A 26,589-nucleotide genomic window follows, 5' to 3' on the forward strand; every position below is an offset into this window, starting at 1 on the left:
GGATGCCGAATTTCCTTAGTTTCCTGAGGAAGTATAGGCGCCATTGTGCTTTCTTGGTGGTAGCGTTGACGCGGGTGGACAAGGACAGGTTGTTGGTGATGTGCACACATAGGAATTTGAAGCTGCTAACCATCTCCACCTCGGCCCCGTTGATGCTGACAGGTGTGTGTATGAAGCTTTGCTTCCTGAAGTCAATGACCAGCTCTTTAGTTGAGAGATTGTTGTCGTTACACCATGCCACTAGGTTCTTATCTCCCTCCTGTACTCCAACTCATTGTTGTTCAAGATCTGGCTCATTACAGTTGTGTCATCAGCAAACCTGCAGATGGAGTTACATAGATACATAGAAGATAGGAGCAGGAGGAGGCCTTTTGGCCCTTCGAGCCTGCTCCGCCATTCATCACGATCATGGCTGATCATCCAACTCAATAGCCTGATCCTGCTTTCTCCCCACAGCCTTTGATCCCATTCGCCCCAAGTGCTATATCCAGCCGCCTCTTGAATATATTCAAAGTTTTAGCATCAACTACTTCCTGTGGTAATGAAGTCCACAGGCTCACCACTGTTTGTGTGAAGAAATGCCTCCTTATCTCTGTCTGAAATGGTTTATCCTGAATCCTCAGGCTGTGACCCCCTGGTTCTGGACACACCCATCATTGGTAACATCTTCCCTGCATCTACCCTGTCTAGTCCTGTTAGAATTTTATAAGTGTCTATGAGATCCTCCCCTCATTCTTCTGAACTCCAGCAAGAACAATCCCAACCTAGTCAATCTCTCCTCATATGACAGTCCCGCCGTCACTGGAATCAGTCTGGTAAACCTTCGCTGCACTCCCTCAAGAGCAAGAACATCCATCCTCAGAAAAGGAGACAAAAACTGCTCACATTATTCTAGGTGTGGCCTCACCAAGGCCCTGCACAATTGCAGCAACACATCCCTGCTTCTGTATTTGAAACTTCTCGCAATGAAGGCCAACATACCATTAGCCTTCTTTACCGCCTGCTGCACCTGCATGCTTACCTCCAGCGACTGGTGCGCAAGGGCACCGAGGTCCCACTGCACACTCCCCTCTCCCAATTTACAACCATTCAGGTAGTAATCTGCCTTCCTGTTTTTGCTTCCAAAGTGAATAACCTCACACTTGTCCAAATTATACTGCATCTGCCATTGATTTGCCCACTCACCCAACCTGTCCAGATCATGCTGTAGGATCCCTGCATCCTCGTCACAGTTCACCCTCCCACCCATCTCGGTAACATCTGCAAACTTTGTTCCCTCATCCAAATCATTAATACATATTGTGAATAGCTGGGGTCCCAGCACTGATCCCTGTGCACCCCACTAGTTAATGCCTGCCAATTTGAAAAGGGCCCATTAATTCCTACTCTTTGTATCCTCTCTACCAACCGGTTTGCTATCCACCTCAACACACTTCCCCAATCCTATGTGCTTTAATTTTGCACAATAATCTCTTGTGCAGGACTTTGTTCAAGAGGACATTTGATGATTACTTGAATAGAAACAATGTGCAGGGGTATGGGGAAAATACAAGACATTCATTAAGCCATGATGCTCATTCGGAGAGCCGGTGCAGACTCAATGGAAAAATGGCCTCCAATGTGCCGTAATAATTCTGTGGAATCCCAAGGAAGTCTGGAATGTTAATCAAGACTGTGACTGCAGTGCCGCACTGAGGCAGTTCTGCCTTGTTGGAGGTGCTGTTTTCAGGTGAGAGGATACATTGAGGGCTCACTTACCTGTGAAGGTGGCATAAAGGAAACCGTGGCACCTTTCTGTAGAGCAACTGGAACTGGCGTGCTGGACAACATTCACCCCTGAACCAACACCACCAAAACTGCTTAATTGATCACTTCCTAAGTAAAAGCAAAATACTGCAGGTGCTGGAAATCTGAAATGGAAATAGAAAATGCTGGAAAAACTCAGCAGGCCTGGCAGTGTCTGTGGAGAGCGGAACAGAGTTAACGTTTCAAGTCCGAATGACTCATCTTCAGAGCTGCCATTAGCTCTGAAGGAGTCATGTGGACTCGAAACGTTAACTGTTTTTCTCTCCACAGATGCTGCCAGACCTGCTGGGTTTAGTGCAGTGTTTTCTGTTTCAATTTCATTAATTATTCATCTGCTCAAGCAAATTGTTTGCCACATTTTGACTGTAAAACAAAGGTGACCATACATTAAAAGTAACCTTTGGCAGTAAAACATTTGAGAAATCCTGAGGGCTTAAGAAATGCTGTGTAAATGCAAATTCATTAAAAAAAATGTATTTTATTCCAAACATGTATCAAAGCAAGTTACAGCAAATAAACACCCAGGGAAATATACTTGCCAACAACCAACTATACAGTCTGTACAGATTTTTCCCCCTTTCACCGCCCCCCCCCCCCCTTCCACCGCCCTGCGACGAACAGTTCCTCAAACACGGTCACAAACATCCCCCACCTTTTCTCAAACGCCCATACTGAGCCTGTTAACTCATACTTTATCTTCTCTAACCGCAGGAAGTCGTACAGATCACCCAACCATGCTGCTACCCCCGGTGGCGATGCCGACCACCACTCCAGCAAGATTTGGTGCCGTGCAATCAGAGAGGCGAAGGCCACGACATCGGCCTTCCTCCTCTCCATGAGCTCCAACTTCTCTGAAACCCCAAATATCGCCACCATAGGTTCCGGGTCCACCTCCTCCCGCACAATCCTGCTAAGACCGCTTCACTCCAGCCCAGAATCTTCCCAATTTTTTGCAACTCCAAAACATGTGAGGCCGCCGCCCACACCTCTCACACTCATCTGCTACCCCCTGGAAGAACCCACTCATTCTCACCCGAGTCATATGCACCCTGTGCACCACCTTAAACTGTATCAGGCTCATCCTTGCACAAGAGGAGGTCCCGTTTACCGTTCGCAGTGCCTCATTCCATACTCTCCAATTGATCTCCCCTCCCAACTCCGCTTCCCATTGCTCCTTGTTCTTCACCACCCGCTCGCCTCCCTGCTCCCCAGCCTCTTGTATATATCCCCAATTCACATCCCCTTCCACATCCGGAAGCAGCAGTCACCCCAGCAGGGTGTTTCCTGGCAAGCCAGGGAACCCCCTCCAGACCTTAGCGCAAAGTCCTTAACCTGCAGATACCTGAACTCACTCCCCCTCGGCAGCTCAAACCAGCCCCTCATTTAGACTGAAACCTCATTTAGTCTGAAGCCTCATTTAGATTTGTGAATGTCGCAGAACCTCCACAGGTTACAGCAATGACACAGAGGAAGTCCTAAGGAGCTTCACCCCTCCTTCACGTTCCTCAGAGGTTGCCCAAGAGAGGGATGGAAGGAAACCAGAGCTCCAAGCTTGAATGCGAGGGTAGGCCCTGCAGGCCAAATTTCTTGCCGAGTGATGGCATAACCTTGTTTGTCATCTGGAATTGGTCAACAAGCAGTGCGGAACAGACGATATTGAGAAGGGGGACTCAGAAGACTTTAGTCTTCACTGAATTCGAAGCTCCCTTCTCGATTCGTGCTGTCTATATCAGTTATTTTAAAATAATTTTTGAAAGTTTTTTCCCCCAATTAAGGGGCAATTTAGCATGACCAAACCACCTCCCCTGCACATCTTTGGATTGTGGAGGTGAGACCCACATAGACACGGGGAGAATGTGAAAACTCCACACGGAAAGTGACCCGGAGCCAGGATTCAATCCGCATCCTCGGCGCCTTGAGGCAGCAGTGCCATCCTATATCAGTTATAAATAAATGAGCTGCCCTCTCCCTGAACTCTCTTCTTCCTAGAATGCAATTCACCGAACAAATAAGAACAAAGAACAAAGAACAAAGAAAAGTACAGCACAGGAACAGGCCCTTCAGCCCTCCAAGCCCGTGCCGACCATGCTGCCCGTCTAAACTAAAATCTTCTACACTTCCGGGGTCCGTATCCCTCTATTCTCATCCTATTCATGTATTTGTCAAGATGCCCCTTAAAAGTCACGATTGTCCCTGCTTCCACCTCCTCCTCTGGCAGCGGGTTCCAGGCACCCACTACCCTCTGTGTAAAACCTTACCTCGTACATCTCCTCTAAACCTTGCCCCTCGCACCTTAAACCTATGTCCCCGAGTAACTGACCCTCTACCCTGGGAAAAAGTCTTTGCTATCTGTCATTCAGACAACAATTTATTGAAGAGTCATAGAATCCCTACAGTGCAGAAGGCTATTCAGCCCATCCTGTCTGCACCGACCCTCTGAAACAGCACCCTACGTCATTCGGCCCATCATGTCTGCACCGACCCTCGGAAACAGCTCCCTACCTCGGCCCACTCCCCCCCGCCCTATCCCCGTAACCCCACCTAACCTTTGGCCTCTAAGGGGCAATTCAGCATGGCCAACCCACCTAACCTGCTCATCTTTGGACTGTGGGAGGAAACCGGAGCACCCGGAGGAAACCCACGTAGAGAACGTGCAATCTCCACACAGACAGTCACCCACGGTTGGAACCGAACCCGGGTCCCTGGCTCCACGAGGCAGCACTGCTAACCACTGTGCCAGCTTGCCGCCCAATCATAAGGTCATAAGAGGCCGCAAGAGGAGCAGAATTAGGCCACTCGGCCCATCGAGTCTGCTCCACCGTTCAATCATGGCTGATATTTTCTCATCCCCATTCTCCTATAATCGGTCAATTCTTTTGAAAATCTGGTCAAAATTGGTCAATAATGATTCATTCTTGGAAATAGTCTCATTTCCCCTCTTTTCAGAAAGCAATTTCAGTGAGATCATGGGGTCAGACTCCCAGGCCCCAACACAATTCACACCTTTACGCAAAGCAGTTCAGATAGTAGATGCTAAGGTCACTGTTTTCCATTACTTTATTTGTCATTTCTTCCAGTGAAATTGCTAACGGTTATATACACCTGTAAAAATGCAGTATAGAAATTACAAAGTTTCAATGGCACATTCAACCAACCACATATTAGAACATCATTTAGCTTTAAAATAAAATCAGCACAAATGTCGATGCTTCAGTACGATCCTGAAAACAGTCCCGGAATACTCAGCTCTTAGTGCATTTTATTCAACGGCCTTTAGAGAGAGATGCAGACTAATTTGTTTATTCATATTTTTGGAGGTTTTATCAATACATGGTCTCAGTCAACTGATTGCATCCACCACATTTTTAATTTTTGATCATGATCAATGAGAACACAGAGTCAGAAGGTCAGATCGGGGTCAAATGTAACCACTCAATTTCTCATATTCACAGTTGCAAATGACTGTTATACTAAAATTATAGAACCGCCACTGGATAAAATAGCTCCATTTTTTGATGGTTCCTCTGCCTTCGGAATATAGGCAGGAATTGGATAGGTTGAACGAGCCACCACGCCTCATCACTCGATACTTTGAATACCTAACACAGCCGGTTCTGTGCTAGACTAGGATACGAGGGGAGTTTCCTTAAAATGCAAACCCTCTCACTTCCTGCCGGGAGTGGTACCTTCTGTACCACATACATGCAAAACAGACAATGTGATTAAAAGTGAAGTTATTGTGCCTGAGGCTTCTCGGAGTTGGCGTAATGTGATTTTGTACTTCAATCACATGCAGCAGATGGTTAGGTCAATGTCTAAAAATATTCTCCTCATGCCACTCGCAAACAAGAATCCTGTGTTTTCTCGACCCTGAGGCTTACTAATAACCGCAACACCCTTTAGTTTACCTCTCACATAAAAACATTTCATTTCAGACTTGGTGCAAACAATGTTAGTAGCTTCCATAACACAGAATATTAAACATACTTTACACGCCCATACTTGGTGGAGGGGGGGGGAGCGGTCAAAGTCACATGAGAACTAACATTTCCTTTTGCACAGATTTTTTTTAATTTTTTTGTCAGATAATGCCAATGGCATGATTTATTATCATAGATCTGTAGAAATTATAAAGGCAAAATACTTCAATGCATTAACCTCTTCACTATTGCAAGACTGCACGATATAGAAATCTCAGTGAATCCATTCTTAATTCCTTTCAAAATAAGATAAAAATATGTGTGTTCATTTAAATAGAATGTACTTCAGCCTGGAGTTACATGGGACCATAGCCCTATGGAGAGAAAAGAGTAGCAATATTAGATTAAATTAAAAAAAAATTCTTACTCAGTATACAGTAAAAATAAAACGGCACACTTTCAGTGGCTGAGATACTAATTAGCGAATGACTTGCACACCAGTGGCGATCAAAATCTAATATCTGCAGATATTTACAAAGCTACTTCACAGTGGAACTAACACTGCTCCAACTACTTTTCTTTCTAACTACAAAAGCTCCAGATAAAGTGCAGCACGGTAGCACAAGTGGACAGCACTGTGGCTTCACAGTGCCAGGGTCCCAGGTTCGATTCCCGGCTTGGGTCACTGTCTGTGCGGAGTCTGCACGTTCTCCCCGTGTCTGCGTGGGTTTCCTCCGGGTGCTCTGGTTTCCTCCCACAAGTCCAAAGCTGTGCAGGTTAGGTGGATTGGCCATGATAAATTGCCTATAGTGACCAAAATGGTTAGGAGAGGTTATTGGGTTACGGGATAGGGTAGAAGTGAGGGCTTAAGCGGTTCGGTGCAGACTCGATGGGCCGAAAGGCCTCCTTCTGCACTGTATGTTCCATGTTCTATAAACACATGATGGTTTAGTTTCAGCAAGTTGTCACATAAACAATTTGTAAATTTAAACATGCAAGAACCATCTAACTAATGGCAGACACAGTTAGATGACCATCTACAGCAAATAATAATAATCTTTATTGTCACAAGTAGGCTTACATCAACACTGCAATTAAGTTACTGTGAAAATCCCCTAGTCGCCACATTCTGGCGCCTGTTCGGGCACACAGAGGGAGAATTCAGAATGTCCAAATTACCTAACATCACAGCTTTCGGGGCTTTTGGGAGGAAACCAGAGCACCCGGAGCAAACCCATGCAGACACGGGGAGAATGTGTAGACTCCGCACCGGCAGTGACCCAAGCCAAGAATCGAACCTGAGACCCTGGCGCTGTGAAGCAACAGTGCTATCCACTGTGCTACCGTATGTACAGAGTTTAGAAGAATGGGAGGCAATTGTGTATGAGTGTGTGTGTGTGTGTGTTTGTGGGGGGTAGGTAATAGGACCAGGGATACAGTCTTAGAATAATAGCTGAACCATTTAGGACTCAAATGAGGAATTTCTTCACACAGAGTGCGGAATCTTTGGATTTCTCTACTCCAGAGGTTGTGTAGACTCAGTCATTGAGAATGTTCAGGAGAGAGCAAGAGATTTCTAGATAGTAAAAACATCAAAGGGATAGGGGGATAGTGTAGTAAAATGGTGTTGAGTTAGAATATACCACATTGTCCCAAGGTTTTGCAGCAGTAACAAAGGTGAGGCCTTCAGTGCTCACTGGTAACACGGACAGACATTTCCCATTTCTGCACACACACAGTTAAAACAGAGAAGTGGCTTTCAGATATATCCTTCACCCTTGCACTGTTGCAATCCTCTCCAATAAACATGACACTGAAATGACTGTAATGTTGTGAACATGAGTTCCATACAGACTAGTTCCCCCCTGCATTAGCGGGAAAGGTTAGGGCTCGTATATTTAAAATAAAGAATCTTTTCATGATAAGTATCGCCTATCGCCAAGACATTGGGCAAGATTCTCTGGCCTCCCCACGTGACGTGTTTCTCAGTGGCGGGAGACACTCACCATTGACTGGCGGTGGAATCTCCTGGTACGACTACTGTCAATGGGATTTCTAGGAAATCCCGCGGGAGACAACAACTTAATATTGTATTCGAAGAGAGAGCTGATTGGACGGCAAGTGGACTCTGATTGGTAGAGGCATCATCATGGAGAAGGCACCAGTTGATGGTGACTGACAGTCAACGACCGAGCATTACTTGAAATGAAACCAGACAACGTGACTTCTGTTTCGTCAAGGTATTGAACTGAGGACTAAACCAACACATGGCTATCGTTTATCGTGTTTAGCTGATCTGCTCTTGTGGCCACCATTATCACGGCAGGTTCAGTTCATTTTCTGCGCAATGGTAATTCTCAGAATGTTAATAGTCGGGGATTCAGTGACGGCAATGCCATTGAATGTCAAATGAAGATGGTTGGATTCTCCCTTGGTGGAAATAGTCATTGCCTGGCACTTGCGTGACATGAATGTGACTTGGCACCTATCAGCCCAGAAATGGAAGTGGAGGAGGTGGTGTGGGAGCACGAGGAGCAGCTCGCCTCGTTGGTGGCTGAAGTGGGTCTGATGCGGGAGACCCAGAAGCGGTTAAAGGAGAAGGCGGAGGACCTGAAGAATCGTTCCTGGAGACGGAATTGAATAATTGTGGGGATGCCTGAAGGCAATGAGGGAGCGGACGCTGGCACGTATGTAGCCAAGATGCTGGAGAGGTTGATGGGAGAAGGGTCTTTGACCGACCCCTCGAGGTATGCGAGCAGGGGGGGGGCGGGAATCAGTGGGGGATGGGAGGCTCATGCACCTTGGGCGGGGGCTGCCAGACTAGCTGGGCGGGCTAGTTAACAGGAGCGCATTGGAGGGGCGATCAGGTGGTTAGTGAAGCAGAAGGGGGATGAGATTGTTGTTTTGTTCAAGGGAAGGGGGTGTTGCTGAGAACGTTGTTGTTGCTGTGGTGTAGTATGGGAGGGAGTGGTGACGGTGGAAATCCGAGGGTCGGCCTAGAGGGTCGTGGAGCATGGGCCGGGGGCTGCCCTAAGAAGGGGTATGGTTGATCGGCAGGGGAGGGAGGGAGAGGGGGTGGGGGTGGGGTGCCCTCCGACCAGCTGGTCACATGGAATGTGAGGGGGGCTGAATGGGCCAGTTAAAAGGTTGCGTGTTTTCATGCACCTGAGGAGCTTGAAGGTGGCCTTTTTTCAAGAAACACACTTGAAGATCGGGGATCAGACAAGGCTGAGGAAAGGGTGGGTAGGGCAAGACTTCCATTCAGGATTAGACATGAAGAAGTGTGGTGTGGCGGTGCTGGTGAATAAATGGACGGTGTTTGAAGTGGGGAATATAGTCGCAGGTTCGGGGGGGGGAAGGTCATGATGGTGAGTGGGAAGCTGGAGGGGATGCCAGTGAGTGTGTAAACATTTATGCCCCAAATTGGGACGATGTGGAGTTTATGAAGCGTGTGCTGGGGAAGCTCCGGTACCTGGACTCATACCGCTGCTTATATTGATCTGGGTGCATAGGGGGCAGGAGGAACAAGCAGAGGTGGCAAGGTTGGTGGATGGGATTCTGTGGGTGGACAGGAGGTATTCGAAGGGCCCGGAATGCAGGATTGCTGAAGAAAGGCAGAAGCTTCAGATGGAGTTTGGGCTGGTGTCCACGGGGAAGGCAGTTGCGGAGAGCCAGAGGGGCAGTGTATGAGTACGAGGAGAAGGCTAGTAAGATGCAGGCCCACCAACTCAGGAAGCAGGAGGCAGCGAGGGAGATTGGAAGGGTGAAGGACTGTAGGGGCGGAGTGGTACTGGACCCAGTGGGGGTGAACGGGGTACTCGAGGGGTTTTACAGGAAGCTTTATGAATCGGAGCCCCCGACCAGGGGGGGGAAGGAATGCAACGATTCCTGGATGGGTTGGAGTTCCCCAATGTGGAAGAGGACTTGGTAGAAGGGTTGGGAGCACCGAATGGACTGGTGCAGGTCCTGGAGGGTATGGGGGTGATGCAGGCAGGGAAGGCTCCGGGCCCAGGTGGGTTCCCGGTAAAATGTTATAAAACGTTTTTAGGGGCCCCTGCTCGTAAGGACATTTAATGAGGTGAGGGAGAAGGGGAAACTACCCCCCGCCCCCCCCATCCCCACACACACATTATCGCAGGCTCAAATATCTTTAATTTTGAAGAAGGAATCCCACGGTCGCCTGAGAATCGGTGGGGGAGAATCGGGAAGGCGGCGTCGGGACGCGGTTCTCACGCCCCCCACCCCCCACCCCCACCCCCCCCCCCCCCCACCCCCCCCGGGATTCTCCCACCTGGCGTGGGGTTGGAGAATTCCAGCCAAGTTTTTAAAAAACATTTAGAGTACCCAATTCATTTTTTCAATTAAGCGGCAATTTAGTGTGGCCAATCCACCTATTCCGCACATCTTTGGGTTGTGGGGGCGAAACCCACGCAAACTCCACACGGACAGTAACTCAGGGCCGGGATCGAACCTGGGACCTCGGCGCCGTGAGGTAGCAGTGCTAACCACTGCGCCATCTTGCTGCCCTTTTTGGATATTAGTCAAACATGACTGAGGTCTTTCTGGTCCAGGCGAGCCGGCAGAAGAGGAGTTTGGGGGAGCTGCCGTTAAGGTAACGGGTCGAGTTTCAGGTACCTTGGAGTAGCTACATAAATTGAATCTGGCTCGATTGGTGGAGCCAATGAAGGGTCATTTTAAGAGGTAGGTCCCATTGTTGCTGGCAGGCGGGCGCAGTCTGTGAGGATGGCGCTACTCCCGAGGTTTCTATTCGTGTCCCAGAACCTTCCAGAACTTTTATTCCAAACGCCTTCTTTAGGAAGATGAATGTATTAATCTTGGGTTTGTGTGTGTGGGAGGGGAAATTCCCACTGGTGAAGGTGATGCTGCTGGAGCGGGGACGTGAGGTGGGGAAGGATGGGCGGATTGGCCCTGCCAAATTTGATGAACTACTACTGAGCAGCAAATATAGCCAAGGTCAGGAAGTGGATAGTGGGGGAGGGGTGGGTGTGGGAGCGGATGGAGGTAGCCTCTTGTAAGGACTCTAGTTTAGGGGCATTGTTGACGGTGCCTCTGCCATTCTCGCCGGCCAGGCACTCCACAAGTCCGGTAGTGGTGGCGGCCCTGAGGGTGTGGGGACAGTGACGGCAGCACCTGAGGCTGGAAGGTGCCTCGGTTTGGGCTCCGATTTGCGGGAATCACAGGCTTGTTCTGGGGCGGGCTGGACGTGGAATTCCGGGGGTTCCGTCGAGTGGGGATTGAGCGGCAGGGAGACCTATCGTGGGGGGCACCTTCCCGAGCTTGGAGGGACTGGTAGAGGAATATGAGTTGCCCAGCGGGAAATTATGTGAGGAAATAGATGCCATCCTTTCCTGACCTGCCGCCCCCAGAGTTATAGGACAAGGTGGTGTTGAAAACAGGGGTTGGTGAGGGCAAGATGTCAGAGATTTGCAAAGAATAAATGGACTGGGGTGTTAGTTATTTATTTGTTCTGTGATTTCCTGTTTGTCTTCTTTTTGGTTTGGGTGTGTATGATGTGTATATATATATATATAAATGCCTTCATAAAAACATTTAAAAAAAGGATTTTAGTCATTGTCTGAGATTTTTTACTTTATCTTTCTATATCTTTTTTCTCACTCTCTCTTACTCGTACCTTTCTCTGTCTCTTTCTGTACATGATTTGGTGTTGAATTTACTAACACTTCTTATTTTCCTAATCTGCAAGTCTCATTGAGCATTCTTCAATCTGATCAGTTGATGAAATGCACAGTTGCTTGCCCTGTTTACACATCTCCCAGGTCTAATGTCGAGGCCAAAATGGATTGCAATCATGACAAGATCCCACAGAGGATTTATGGGCAAACGTTAGCGTAATGAAGGCAAATCCAACACTGAGCTCAATAGGGAGATACCAAACTAAGTGACCAAACAGAATGGGCCAAAGAGATTGGTTTTAAGAAGTATCTTAAAAGGGGACAGTGAAGTAAAGAGGCTTCAGGAGCCCTTCCAGAGCTTAGGGTCTGGGAAAATGAAGGCATGGCTAACAATGGCGGAGCAAAGAAAACACGACAAGATGTGCAAGAGGCCAGAAATGAAACAGAATAGGAATGAGCTGCAAATCACACAAGATCCTGACTCCGACATAGATCACTGTTTCTTCATCGTGAGTGAATAAAGAACAAAGAACAAAGAAAAGTACAGCACAAGAACAGGCCGTTCGGCCCTCCAAGCCTGTGCTGATCATGATGCCCTAAAAACTAAAGACAAAACCTTCTGCCCTGACTCGGTCCGTATCCCTCCATTCCCTTCCTATTCATGTTCGCATTTAGATGCCTCTTAAATGTTGCTAATAAAGAACAAGCAAAGAAAGGCTGGGCCGAAATCCTGGAATGTCCTCAGTGGAGGGCTATCATGACAGAACTGCAACAGTTCAAGCAAAAAAAAGGACCATCATACTTTCTCAGAGCAGATGGGAATGGACAATAAATTTAACAGTGCCAGACATCCCAAGAATATAGATGTATGTGTTTAAAAACACAGCTAAGCTCAAGGGGCATTAACCCTGGGACAAGTCTCTCACCCGCCTGCTAAGCAGAGTAGCCACGGCCAAAGCGTGAAGGTGCAGAACATTGAGCAATTCTTATGTCCACAAGTACAAATAGAAACTAATCTGCTTTGCTCCATTGCTCAGTGATTTACCGTAAATGATATTATGTCTGATCTGCCACAGGTTCAAGCCTGAATCGTTACTCTATGCCCATGGTCAATACGCGAGTCTTAACACCATTAAGGCATGTTCAGGTACACTTTTAAAGAGAGTCAGAACTTGCGCTGGATACCTTGAAACAATTACAATCTCTGCAGAACATTCCAAACAGGATGTTGACCAGTAGGGCGACACAAATAATGAACTGAACGGCACTGGTCACCAGCAAGATGGAGAATAACCTGACATGCCAGGGGATCACGTTTTCAGGTTCCAGACACTTGATCCATAAATTGGGATCACTCAGGTAATTCCTGTCAAAGAAACATAGTAAATAAGGTAGCAAATCTATACATAAAGAAGCCACGACGGTTAAAATATGCTGGTCAAAAGAACATTTTTGAAAAAGGAAATTCAGCAATAATACCCAATCCTGAAGATTTACCATTTAAAACTCATGATGTGCCATCAATTAATCACGAGACGAGTAGTGAACAAAACTGAGGCTTTAATAAGCTAAACAGAAAGCCTCCTGGCCTTCTGATCCTGAACTGAGGCAGCACCGGAGGTCAGCCAACTTTATACCGAGCCCAAGGGGAAGCGGAGCTATCAGGCAGTGGTTTATCACAATACATGTAGTACAGTAACAGTTTACCACAATACATATAATACACTAACAGTGGTTTACCACAACTTTGATAATGGAAACTTGTATTGTTACGTTATGATGGCTATTGAAAATCAATTTACTCATTCACCACAAAGCTAACCTGAAGCAGGGCTCTTACCCCTTGTAAAATGGATGTCTCCACTCTCCCAACTGTGTCACACGGCATAATGGACCAACGTCTAACGCTACAGATGACACAATGAAACCATATGCAGATCCAATCACTCCAAGCACAGTGAAAATTAACGTGCAGAGCTAGAACGAGACAGGAAAGAAAACAAAATTAATCTTTCAGGGTGGAAAGAAACAAATGTAGTTAACGTGTTCACTGGAAAAGCGCTTAAAAGGAAATTTTGATGGGTAGAGAAGCAAACTAAGGAAGGTGTGGATATGTCACTGGACTCGTAAGTCAGAGACCGAAATTAGTTGGTAGCGCTCGCATCAATGAGCTTGAAGGTTATGGGGTTAAGTCCAATCCAGGCCACAAAAATCAGGGCAAACCCTCTTCTGTGGTGCTGAGGGAAAGCTGCACGTTCCGAAGCACTAACTTTTGGAGGAGACGTTAAACCAGGATCCTCTCTTCTCTTCCAAGTGGACATAAAATCTTCTAAGACGTGGGACGCGATTCAGCGGACAAAGGTTAAAGTCCGCTTTTGGCACATTTAGTGGGGGTGTTTGTCACGACTGCAGCACTGACAAATATTCAACAGCATTTTGGCCACGGGAAGACCCGACACCGCCCTTATTTCCTGCTGGTGAGTTGATCTCGCCAGCAGGAACAGCAGGATCAGTAGCCCTGATCTTTCCCCCCCCCCCCACTGCCTTTCAGCCACCCCCTCTTTTCAGGCCCCCCCCCCTGCTTTATCGCACCCCCTCACTTCCCCAACCTTGCCAATGCCCCAGTGAAACCGCCCCTCATCTCCCCTCTAATTGGCAAACCCCCCTCCCCCAGCCCAACCCCTGGCAGTGTCCAACTAACACCCGGGCACTGGCACTGCCTAGGTGGCACTACAAGGGTGCGAGACTGGTAGTGCCAAGGTGCCAAGATGCCCAGGTGCAGCAGGAGTGTCAGGCTACCATCGTGCCCTCTCCCTGACCACCCGGGGATTTCTAATGCCCTGTGAGACCCCTCGAGTTGCCATGACGCCTGGTCCATGTTTGAGGTCTCACAGGCGCAGTTGTGGGCGCTCCAGGCGGAGTGAGTCGGGTGGCTCGCGATTGACTTGGCACCCAGCACGGAACCCGATTTGGGGCTCTCACACGATTCATCCACGCCAGGCGCAATAGGGTTGCTGAATCAGGCCCATGACTTATAGGTGAGCAGGGGATATAAGGGAAAAGTAGTAGCATGGATAGAGGATTGGTTAGTTAATAGAAAGCAAAGGGTGGGGTTTAATGGGTGTTTCTCTGGTTAGCAATCAGTAGCTAGTGGTGTCCCTCAGGGATCAGTGTTGGGCCCACAATTGTTCACAATTTACATAGATGATTTGGAGTTGGGAACCAAGGGCAATGTGTCCAAGTTTGCAGACGACACTAAGATGAGTGGTAAAGCAAAAAGTGCAGAGGATACTGGAAGTCTGCAGAGGGATTTGGATAGTTTAAGTGAATGGGCTAGGGTCTGGCAGATGGAATACAATGTTGACAAATGTGAGGTTATCCATTTTGATAGGAATAACAGCAAAAGGAATTATTATCTAAATGATAAAATATTAAAACATGCTGCTGTGCAGAGAGACCTGGGTGTGCTAGTGCATGAGTCGCAAAAAGTTGGTTTACAGGTGCAACAGGTGATTAAGAAGGTGAATGGAGTTTTATCCTTCATTGCTAGAGGGATGGAGTTTAAGACTCGGGACGTTATGCTGCAACTGTATAAGGTGTTAGTATTGTGTTCAGTTTTGGTCTCCTTACCTGAGAAAGGACGTACTGGCGCTGGAGGGTGTGCAGAGTAGATTCACTAGGTTAATCCCAGAGTTGAGGGGGCTGGATTACGAGGAGAGGTTGAGTAGACTGGGACTGTACTCGTTGGAATTTAGAAGGATGCCGAGGGGGTGTGTGTGGGGGGGGGGGGGGGGGGGGGATCTTATAGAAACATATAAAAGTATGAAGGGAATAGATAGGATAGATGCGGGGAGATTGTTTTCACTGGCGGGTGAAAGCAGAACTAGGGGGCATAGCCTCAAAATAAGGGGAAGTAGATTTAGCACTGAGCTTAGGAGGAACATCTTCACCCAAATGGCTGTGAATCTATGGAATTCCCTGCCCAGTGAAGCAGTTGAGGCTCCTTCATTAAATATTTTCAAGATAATGATAGATAGTTTTTTGAAGAATAAAGGGATTAAGGGTTATGGCGTTCGGGCGGCAAAGTGGAGCTGAGTCCACAAAAGATCAGCCATGATCTCATTGAATGGCGGAGCAGGCTCGAAGGGCCAGATGGCCTACTCCTGCTCCTAGTTCTCATGTTATTATGTTCTCTGATCAATATTTATAGCTCAATCAACATCACAAAAAATGAAATTAAAAATGAAAATTGCTTATTGTCACAAGTAGGCTTCAAATGAAGTTACTGTGAAAAGCCCCTAGTCACCACATTCCGGCACCTGTTCGGGGAGGCTGGTACATTAAATGCTTGTTGTCTTATTATTACATTGATGATTGTGGGACCTTGCTGTGAACACATTGGCTTCTGCGTTACATTACAACAGTGGGGGCATCTTGGTGGTGCAGTGGTTAGCTGAGGACCCAGGTTCTATTCCAACCCCGGGTCAATGCCCATGTGTAGTTTGCACATTCCCCACATGTCTGTGTGGACTCGCCCCCACAACCCAAAAAGATATCCATTTGCCATGTTAAATTGCCCTTTAAAAAAAAACATTACAACAGCGATTTTGCTTCAAAAGTGACTCATTGAGATATTGTGTGGCTGTGAAAGTTGCTATATAAATGAAAATCTTTTGTTTTTCCCGCCAAAGACAGGTGTTCAATCCCATCATGGGATAGAGGGAAGGCCCATTTTGATCGGCAGCTCCAATCTCCCCCCCCCTGCCTTTCAGCACTCCCCCTTCCAGGCCCCCCCCTGCTTTATCGCCTCCCCCTCACTCCCCCAACCTTGTCGAGGCTTCAGTGAACCAACCCCCCCCTCTTCAATTGTTGGGCCTGGGGGTCCTGTGGCTGGATGAGGTGAGGAGATTGTGGGCAAGTTTGGTAGGCGAGAGATGATCCTGGATTGTGGGGTCAGTGCTTTCAACAATGTTGGGTCCTAGGGGTTGAACTGAGGATGCTGGACAAAGGAGGGAATATTCACAGGCAGAGGGGCTAGTTGGATGTGGTCAGATGGCAGGTCCAGGGTGATAGTCAGATAGCTGAATATTTGGTGGAGGGGGGGGGTGCTCACAGAAGCGGGCTACACAGGTGACTAGGATAATGGAGGGGTCAGGATGGCCTTGGGAACAGTACACGCGTCGGCAATGAGGGGAGAGAAGACATGTGGAAGTGGATCGTGATAGGGGTCAGGGTAATGGGGGAAGTTCAAAGGTGACAGAGGGGAGAGGAATACTGGGTGGGTCCAGGATAATGGGGGGAGCTAAGTGGGTGACAGGGAGATGGTAGAAGGTGGTGAAGCAAGTCTTAGAACTAACACACACCATTTGTCCAGTAACAACAAGGCATGAAAGTTGATTTAAAATTGCGATACCTTGAAGTGGGAGAAGTGTCTTTTCAGATGGGTGGAGGGACGGTCAGCATAATTGGCCGAATAAAGTGACACCTCCATCCTCCTGGATGAATGAACACGGCTTACCAGGGCCCTCCCTTGTGGTTAGTCTTTCTATGGTGCCAAGTGAATGGCCTCTTTATAGACTCTTGAAGGTTATGGAGGCGCAAGGAATAGTGTCAAAGGGAGTCTGCCCACACATGGCTCTCATCACCCTGGTCAAGGAGCAATGTCGCCATGTGCAGTCTTCGATGAGAGAAACACCCGTTTCTGGTCCTTGGAGATGTCTTTCATCTGGAAAGGGTGGGGGAGCCATGTCTAGACAAAGGCCAGGCACAGGGTGTAGCTCTGGCTTGGAGGTTCTGAGATGGAGGCAAACATGTAAAAGATATGCTCACTAGATTTATTATTTAATTTGTTCACAGATCCACTGAGGTGTAGATGGTGCAGGCTCTAGACAACCCTGCCTTTGTGCCGGCTCTCACCCACAGGAGGAGAAGGAGGGCTAGTTACAGGTTGGCACAAGGCCAGGAGGAGCATGGGCCTGTGTAGCAAGAAGCAGCAAGGCCTTTCGAAGTTCAGGATGCTGGCGAACAGTGACTATGTCAACAGCTAGCAATGGCCCGACCTTGAGTCTATTGCCGGCGGTGGAGTTATCTACAGATGAGTGAAAGACGATGCCAGGGGAGCATTTGAATGTCCTGGAATGTGGTTGCTCACTTCTGCCAACCTCGCCTATGGCCGTAAAGACTTGGAGGGAATCCTGTGCCGGTGACATAGGCTCTATCTGGGGCTCCCCAGTGAACTGTGCACCATCTCCCAGATAGTGACACACAAGTGCATACGGAAGGCGACAGATGCCCTGTTTAGGAGAGCACACCAATTTGTTCAATTCCGTCTGGATCCTGAAAGGCAGGCTGAAAGAATGTTTGGATTTGTAGCAATCTCAGGTTCCCTCCAAGTGCAAGGTGCTATTGACTGTATACGTGTGGCCCTGAGAGCTGCAAGGCAGCAGTCAGTAACATCGATCAATAGAAAAGGATGCCACTCTTTGAATGTGCAGCTGATTTGTGATCACAGATGACAAAGCCCTATTTGATTTCGCTCGGTTCCCAGCGAACCCACACAATGCCTACATTCTGACCCATTTCCTGGTGCCACAGGCTTTCGAAGGATCTCAGTGATTGCAGGGATGCTCCTTGCGAACAAATGATACCCGCAGAAAACATGGCTGTTGATGCTAGTTAATCAACTGCAGGGTGCTTCTGAGAAGAGCTCCAATGATGCACATGCCTTCGCCAGGTCCATGATTCAACAGATGATAGGCCTCCGAATGGTGAGGTTTCGATATTTGGATCCAGCTCAGGTGCAGGTGGACCTTCCTCGGCCTGACCTGCTGGAGGTGATGGGGTCTTGGCACAGGGTAGGTGGGGTGGCAGGGCACCCTTGGAGTGCCCGGCTTGAAGGCATGGGGTGACTGACTGGTACCCCATCTTCCTGACACCTCGAGAATAAGTGGCAACTGGAGAGAGGTCAAAGTGCCCTGTCCACCTTTCGCCTAGCCACTGCTGAGATGCAGCTGTAGCTAGAGCAATGGAGCGCAGGTCTGAGTGTATGGCCGGCAGACAGTCACTATGCATTCTGCTTGATCTGAGTCTCCAAGGCGGCCGCCATTCATTCCATGGAGGCAGCCAAGACATGTGCCAGAGTCGCAACAGCAGACAGAACATGGATAGACTCTTCCAGACTGCAGTCCTGTCTGGCACCTCAGCCTGATGTTCCCTAGCCTGTCACTGAATCTCCAACAGGTCGCTCAGGGCCAAATTCAGAGGTATGCCATTTGTATGGGGCTGAGCAGGGGCCTGGTCTCCAACATTCCTCGCTGTCGTTGCTTCCATCAACTGTGGATCTGTGCCAGTGATGTGCTGACCAGTTTGTGACCCTGAGCCCATTCTAGGACCTGGACCCGCCGAGGTGCACATACCCGTGCTGATGGGAATGGTGAAGGCTTCTGAGGTAACCTCCTCAGAGGTGGGGGTTTGGGGTTGGGTTTGATGACCTCCCCATTCCTTGCTGGCACCTGGAATAGAGAAAAGAAAGATTTACTGTGGGAATTAGTAGGCTACTCAATTAGATAAATGTCTCACTCCGTGGATGCATCTGACAACTGCAGACTGGAAGCATTCTCACTGGCCTCCTGGCAGAGTCTTATTCACCCTCAGCACAGGCAAGGTCTCGCTCCTTCTGGGCTATCTCTGTGGCCAGCTCCTCAATGGGGGTGAGGACTCCAATGTCCAGAATTCCGTCTTAGGTCTGGGAATGCTCGCGCTTGTTGTGGGCATTTTGTCCTGTGGAAAGATAGAAAGATTGATTGTCGTCCCAATGTTTGTAGGATCAGCTCAGGTGGGTGCATACCTATGGCAGCTCCTGACCCTTCCCCAGGAAGTAATGAACAAACAGGATGTTCTGAAAATGATATAAGATTGAGAGTGTGAAGTGGCTGTCACACATTCAGTGCAGATGTCCTGCCTGCTGGTGAGTGCTGCAGTCTAAACTCCTGTGTGACATCCCTGCACACTCACACACCTCGACTGCTTGATGCCGTACTGTGTGTTGGTTTGCCGTGAGCGGACGGTGCACTTATCCTGGTGGAGTGCAGCAGATCATTCATCCTCTTGAGGTGCTGCTGGACGTTTCTATGCGGGGCCCCACGGGTACAGACCTCCATCCTAGCCACCATGGACAGACAGGAAGGCCCCCCCCCACTCCCACCCCCCGCGCTGCTATTCCTGGGAAATCACCACCTGGATTCCCAGGAAGAGCGTCTCCAGGGAGCCTTCGCTGGACCGGGGGCCCGCATGCTGCTTTCTTTCCTGCAACATCCAGACTGTGGAAGAATCGGGAGCTCCTGACCTGTAGTGAGAAGAGCCGTCCGGCTGCCCTTTAAAGATGACGCCTGCACCTTGGACCCCATGAGGTAATGGCAGGGACGGCGAATGTCTGCCCGCCACCATCATGAGATTCGCCGTGCTTGGCACGGAGGTGTAGGCAATAAGCTGAATTGCACAAAATCACACATGGTCAGCTGGTGTACCCTCCTGCCCTCCCCACCAACCCCCCCGCAGAAATCATTCTGACTCCACGCCCGCCATCAAAACTTGATTTCAAAATAGAAGATTCCGCCCATAATGACCATGAAACCACTGGACTGTTACAAAGCCCATCTGGTTCACCCTGCAGGGAAGGAAATCTGCCATCCTTACCTGACTCCAGACCCACAGCAAGGAGGTTGGCCCTTAACTGTCCTCTGAAATGGTCGAACATGATACTCGGTGACTCAACACCAACTTCTCAAGGGCTATTAGGGGTGGACAATCAATGCTGGCCTTTCCATGAATTAATAAAAAAATAAATAAATGGCCACATGGCAGCACGGTGAGTATCGCTGATAAAGACATTTTGTCAAAGCTTTTCATGTTTCACTCATCAGGACGATCCCAAGAATACCAGTGTCCGGGGAAACAACGGTCTGAATTCACCGCCGTCAGGATGCTCCGTTTTGTCTGCAGCCCAGGGGATTCCAATGGCGTTGGGCTGTCACACAACGGGAAACCCCATGGAGCAGCTGGTGAAACGCAGAATCCCGATGGGCGCGCTGAACCAGAAATCTGGCGCGGCGGGGCAGAGAAACCTGCCCTCAACTTTGTATTGCATGAGAATAGAGTGTTGATTGATTGGCAAATGGACTCTGATTGGTAGAGGCATTGCCATGAATAAAATGAGTGCAGGGGGCACGGAGTCACAGAATGAAGTTGAATGAAACCACTCGGCAAGTGGCTTGTCATGAGAATTTGGAGGTGACACTTTCAGACTATTTCAGCACTTTTAATACAATTTTCCGATTTGTTTTGGTCTTATCCCACCTTTCGTTAGTGCAGCATTTCCAATGCTCTATTTCTGTTTGTCTCAGCCTTTACCATCACTTGGTTACAGCAAAGGTAAAAGTTTTATGAGGTTAAAATTCAAGACAGGTCATTCAAGGGTGAAGCCAGGACGGCATGGTGGGGCAGTGGTTATCGCTGCTGCCTCACGGCGCTGAATAGCCGGGTTCGAAATCGGCCCCGGGTCACTGTCCATGTGGAGTTTGCACATTCTCCTCGTGTCTGCGTGGGTCTCACCCCCAAAACCCAAAGATGTGCAGGTTAGGTGGAATCATAGATTTTCATAGAATTTACAGTGCAGAAGGAGGCCATTCGGCCCATCGAGTCTGCACCGGCTCTTGGAAAGAGCACCCTACCCAAGGTCAACAGCTCCCCCCTATCCCCATAATTTTGGACACTAAGGGCAATCTATCATGGCCAATCCACCTAACCCGCACATCTTTGGACTGTGGGAGGAAACCGGAGCACCCGGAGGAAACCCACGCAGACACGGGGAGGATGTGCAGACTCAGCACAGACAGTGACCCAAGCCGGAATCGAACCTGGGACCCTGGAGCTGTGAAGCAGTTGTGCTATCCACAATGCTACCGTGCTGCCCGAATGGCCACGCTAAATTTCCCCTTAATTGGAAAAAAATAATTGGGTATTCTAAATTTAGTAAAAAAAAGAAATTGTTAAACTGGGTAGATAGACTTTTGTTCAGCAAGGTTATTGGAACCAAAACAGGTACATGTTTAGAATGCAGATCAGCCGGAACGCAATTGAGAGCTGAATGGTCAATCCAACTTCTTAAGGTATGTTCAATGCGCTCATTTCAGTTCATCATTTCTGTTCATTCACGTCACATGGGCTGTTCTCTTTACAACAGAAGTGGCTGAGGGGTGACTGGATTGAGGTCTACCTAATTGTGAGGGGCCGAGACATGGTAGGCAGGGAAGACTTGTTCCCGGAGTGGAGAGGTCAATTACCAGGGGACACCGATTGAAGGTGAATGATGGAAGGATTAGAGAGGATATTAGCAGGAAAGCTTCATTCACCGAGAGGGTGTCAGGGGTCTGGAAGTCGCTGCCTGGATTGGTGGTTGAGGCCGAAACCCTCACCTCATTTAGAAGATGCCGGGGATCTGCAACTGACGTGCTAAGGACCAGGGCCGGGATTCTCCCGGAATCGGCGGGGCGGCCCGTACCGACGCCAAAGAGCGGCGTGAACCACTCCGGCGTCGGGCCGCCCGGTAGTTGCGGAATCCTCCCCACCTCCGGGGGCTAGGCCGGCGCTGCTGTAATCCCCCCCCCCCCCCCCCACCGAGGACCCCGCTAACCGCCCTCCAAGCCAGGTCCCGCCAGTATGGACCATGTCCATTTCACGCCGGTGGGACTGGCCAGGACCGGGTGGCCACTCGGCCCATCGGGACCCGGAGAATTGCCGGGGGGCCGCTGCCAACAGCCCCCGACCGGCCCAATGCGAACCCCGCCCCCGCCCAAAATCCGGCGCGGGGGGATTCGGCAGCCAGCGTCGGAGCGGCAGGGCGGGATTCACGCCGCCCCCCCCCGGAGATTCTCCGACCCTGTGGGGGGGTCGGAGAATCCCGCCCCAGGTGTTGGAAGATGGGATTAGCATGGGCGGCTGGTTTTATCAACCGATGCAGATGCGACGGACTTAACGTTTCTGTGCTAAAACTGTTTTTAAATTCCTTCATGGGATGCGGGCATCGCTGGCCAGGCCAACATTTATTGCCCGTCCCTAGTTGCCCTTGAGCAGGTGGTGGTGAGCTGCCTTCTTGAACTGCTGCAGTCCATGTGGTGTTGGCACACCCACAGAGGTTCCACAGTTCTATGCTTCTTTCACCAGCAAAGCCAATATTTATTGCCCATCCCTTCAGAAAATCACCGTCTAGAATACCACTGAGTGCCTTCTAGGCCACGTCAGTTAAAAGTGGCCGTTTGCTAGAGACAGACTAGATAAGAATGACAAATATCCTTCTCTAAAGGACATTAGTGAACTAGATGGGGTTTTAACGGTAATCCAGTAATTGAATTTAAATTCACTTGTTGCTGCAGTGGAGATTTGCCTCGTATCTCTGAATCATTACCTCAGGCATCCGGACCACGAGTCCAGCAGCAGAACCACCATATTACTCTATCCCCGTCCCTTGTGCATCTCTCTTTTTGCCATTCTCACCACTCCCCTTATGAGTTTGGATCTCTTTTCTTGCTTTGCTTGATCTCTGCAGCAAATATTTTCACAGTACAATTCTGGGTAAAGATCCCTCATTCAGAACGCTCACCAAGATCTTTGGAAACACCCCCCCATACCTATCAGTCTTTTCTGTGACTTTTGTCATTCGTTCTTGGGCTTTGTGAGAATACAGAGAATTTTGATTGATTATCAGGAACAAGGGCGGGATTCTCCAATAATGGTATTATGTCCCCACTCCAGCGTCCAAACTTGGGCGTTTCACGCTGGACTTTATTGAAGGTCCCCTCAAGATCGCACCCGCCCGTGGATTGGTGGCCCCCGATCGCTAGCCTGGCCGTCCCTGAGGCCCACCCCTCCCCCGGTAAAGGATCCCTTCCCCCTCCAGGGCAGCAACGGACTGAGTCCGCAGCCGCCACCGACCGTTCCCGACAGGCAAAACGTGGTTAGAACCACGCCTTCGGCAACTCGGACAGTTTTCGTCGGCGAATTGCGGTGGGAGCCTCTGTCAATGGGCGGGGGGGCCTCTGTCAATTCGCGGCGATCGTGGGAGCGGCATCGCGCCAGTTTTTGGCGTCAACGCCCATTCTCCGCCCCTGCGTCGAGGCTCAGAGAACCCCGCCCAAGACGTTAGCATTAATACTCTTGCTGCTATTGGAGTTGGTTTGAAAGGCGTATCTCTGGAGAACTGGGCCCACATTTATTTTTGACATTACAAGAAAATAGGGAGCATGATATTGTATATGGAATATTTTGTCTAGTTTTGATCGAGCATCACTGGCTGGGTCAGCATTTATTGTCCCGAATTGTCCTGGCCAGGCCGTTTCAGAGGGCTTCTAAGAGTCAGCTGTGGATCTGGGGTCATATGTCAGCCAGACCATGTAAAGTTGGCAGATTTCCTTTCCTACAGGATATTAGTGAACCTGATTGGTGTTTATGACAATCAGCAATGGTTGCATGGTCATCATTAGACTTATAATTCCATATTTTTAAATTGCATTTTTCCTTTGAATTCAAATTTCACCACCTGCCGTGGTGGGATTTGAACCTGAGACCAGGGGCGAAATTCTCCGGAAACGGCGCGATGTCCACCAACTGGCGCCCAAAACGGCGCAAATCAGACGGGCATCGCGCTGCCCCAAAGGTGCGGAATGCACCGTATCTTTGGGGGCCGAGCCCCAACCTTGAGGGGCTAGGTCGGCGCCGGACGAATTTCCGCCCCGCCAGTTGGCGGAAAAGGCCTTTGGTGCCCCGCCAGCTGGCGCGGAAATGACATCTCCGGGCGGCGCATGCGCGGGTGCGAAAGCGGCCGCTGACTGCATTCCCGCGCATGCGCAGTGGAGGGAGTCTCTTCTGCCTCCGCCATGGTGGAGACCGTGGCGGAGGCGGAAGGGAAAGAGTGCCCCCACAGCACAGGCCCGCCTGCGGATCGGTGGGCCCCGATCGCGGGCCAGGCCACCGTGGGGGCACCCCCCGGGGCCAGATCGCCCCGTACCCCCCCCAGGACCCCGGAGCCCGCCCGCGCCACTTTGTCCCGCCGGTAAGGTAGGTGGCTTAATCTACGCTGTCGGGACAGGCATTTTAGCGGTGGGACTTCGGCCCATCCGGGCCGGAGAATCGCGCGGGGGGCCCGCCAACCGGCGCGATTCCCGCCCCCGCCGAATATCCGGTGGTGGAGAATTCGGCAACCGGCGGGGGCGGGATTCACGCCAGCCCCCGGCGATTCTCCGACCCGGCAGGGGGTCGGAGAATCTCGCCCCAGAGCTTTACCCTGGGTTTCTGGATTACTAGCCCAGTGACAATGCCACTAAACCACCTTTCTTAAGGAGGGACTTACCTACGTTGGAAGCAGTTTTGAGAAGATACACGAGGCCGATTCCTGGCATGAAGGGGTTGCCATATGAGGAAAGGTTGAGCAGGATGGGCCTATGCTCACTGATGTTTAGACAAATGAGGTGTGGTCTTTGAATATACTCAAGGCTGAGTTAGACAGACTTTTCATTGGCAAGTAAGTCAAGGTTTACTGGGGTCAGGGAGGAAAGTGGACTGAAGGTCACATCAGATCAACCATGACCTCATTGACTAGCGGAGTTGGCTTGAGGGGCTGAATGGTTTAATTTCTGCTGGAAATTTTTATGTCCTTATGTGAATGACAAAAATGGCAAATAGCCAGGACAACTTTAAATAACTTCAGGAGGACATAAAAATAGGTCAACATAATGATCAAAGAGGTAGCAGACACAATTTAATGTGGAGAGGTGTGAGTTGAGGCATTATTAAAGCAAGGGTGCCTACATTTAAGGTAAAGTTGCGAAAGGATGTGAATACATATGAATAGGTGGGAGTGCAAATATGTAATTCACAAAAAGGACAAGGCAATTTGTATTTCATGAATGGGGCATTATGTGAAAAGTTATGATATGATAATTACTTTGCAAGGCAAGGCTACAGTTAGAGCAATATTTCCAATTTTGGGCATTCACTTATTGAGAGGACATTAAAGATTTCACTCTAGACTTCAATTAGAATTACAGGAGCAGAGAAGGTTAAGAGGAGAATAAGTAGGATTTGTTAAAATTCAAAGGACGTTGATAAGGTGAATAGCGATAGGTCATTTTCTCTGGCTGGAGAGCAGCACTGGATAGCACTGCTGCCTCACGGCGCCGAGGTCCCAGGTTCGATCCCGGCTCTGGGTCACTGTCTGTGTGGAGCTTGCACATTCTCCCCGTGTCTGCGTGGGTTTCGCCCCCACGACCCAAAGATGTGCAGGGTAGGTGGATTGGCCACGCTAAATTGCCCCTTAATTGGAAAAAAATGAATTGGGTACTCTAGATTTACAAAAAAATAAAAAATAAACATTGTCTCTGGCTGGGAATTCGTGACAAACGATCTCCAATAAAAAATTGTCACAAGTTAGTGTCGACAGGGGATTAGGAAAGTGGGCGGAATTCTCCCCCCCCCCCCCCCCCCCCGCCGGGTTGGAGAATCGCCGGGTTGCCGCGCGCCACGCCACCCCGAGACCCGCATGCGATTCTCCCCCCCCCCCCTCAAATCGGCGCGGCGCGAATCACAGCTGGCCGCTGGGAGAATCACCGCTCGCCATTTGCAACGGGCAAGCGGCGATTCTCCGGCCCGGATGGGCCGAGCGGCCTGCCCAATACGACGGGTTCCCGCAGCCGCCGTCCACACCTGGTCGCTGCCGGCGGGAACAGCACGGGAACACTGGGGGGGGCGGCCTGTGGGGAGGGGGGTTCCTGCACCGGGGGGGGGCCTCAAATGGGGTCTGGCCCACGATCGGTGCCCACCGATCGGCAGGCTGGCCTCTCTGAATGAGGACCTCCTTTCCTCCGCCGCCCCGCAAGATCCATCCGACATCTTCTTGTGGGGCGGCCTTGGGGAGGACGGCAACCGCGCACGCGGCGGGTGACGTCATTAACGCGGAACCGCTTTTACACGGCGCCAAGGCCCAGCGCGCATAAATGACGCGACGCCGCTCCTAGCCCCCCCGGGGGAGGGAGAATAGGGGGATGGGAATGGGCTCCGACGCCAGAGTGAAACACTCCGGTTTTCACTCCGCTGTCGGCACTTAGACTCCCGATTGGAGAATTGCGCCCAATGTCTTTACTCCAGTGGCCTCCAAGCTG

At 49.7% G+C, this 26,589-nt stretch overlaps 1 protein-coding gene across 1 annotated transcript in view; it reads right to left on the bottom strand.

Moving 5' to 3' along the window:
• Positions 1–4,845: 4,845 nt before the first annotated feature.
• The window catches only part of LOC140389279 (uncharacterized), a 34,703-nt gene continuing 12,959 nt past the window's right edge, over positions 4,846–26,589 (bottom strand). Inside the window, exons 3-5 of the mRNA XM_072473462.1 lie at positions 13,221–13,357; positions 12,566–12,746; positions 4,846–6,100 (exon numbers count right to left, since the gene is read on the bottom strand). Of these exons, the coding sequence (XP_072329563.1) occupies positions 6,083–6,100; positions 12,566–12,746; positions 13,221–13,357 (336 nt within the window). The 3' untranslated portion in view covers positions 4,846–6,082. The remainder of the gene's footprint in view (positions 6,101–12,565; positions 12,747–13,220; positions 13,358–26,589) is intronic.

Source organism: Scyliorhinus torazame, chromosome 14, assembly GCF_047496885.1.
Source record: "Scyliorhinus torazame isolate Kashiwa2021f chromosome 14, sScyTor2.1, whole genome shotgun sequence".
NCBI classification, from domain to species: Eukaryota; Metazoa; Chordata; class Chondrichthyes; order Carcharhiniformes; family Scyliorhinidae; genus Scyliorhinus; species Scyliorhinus torazame.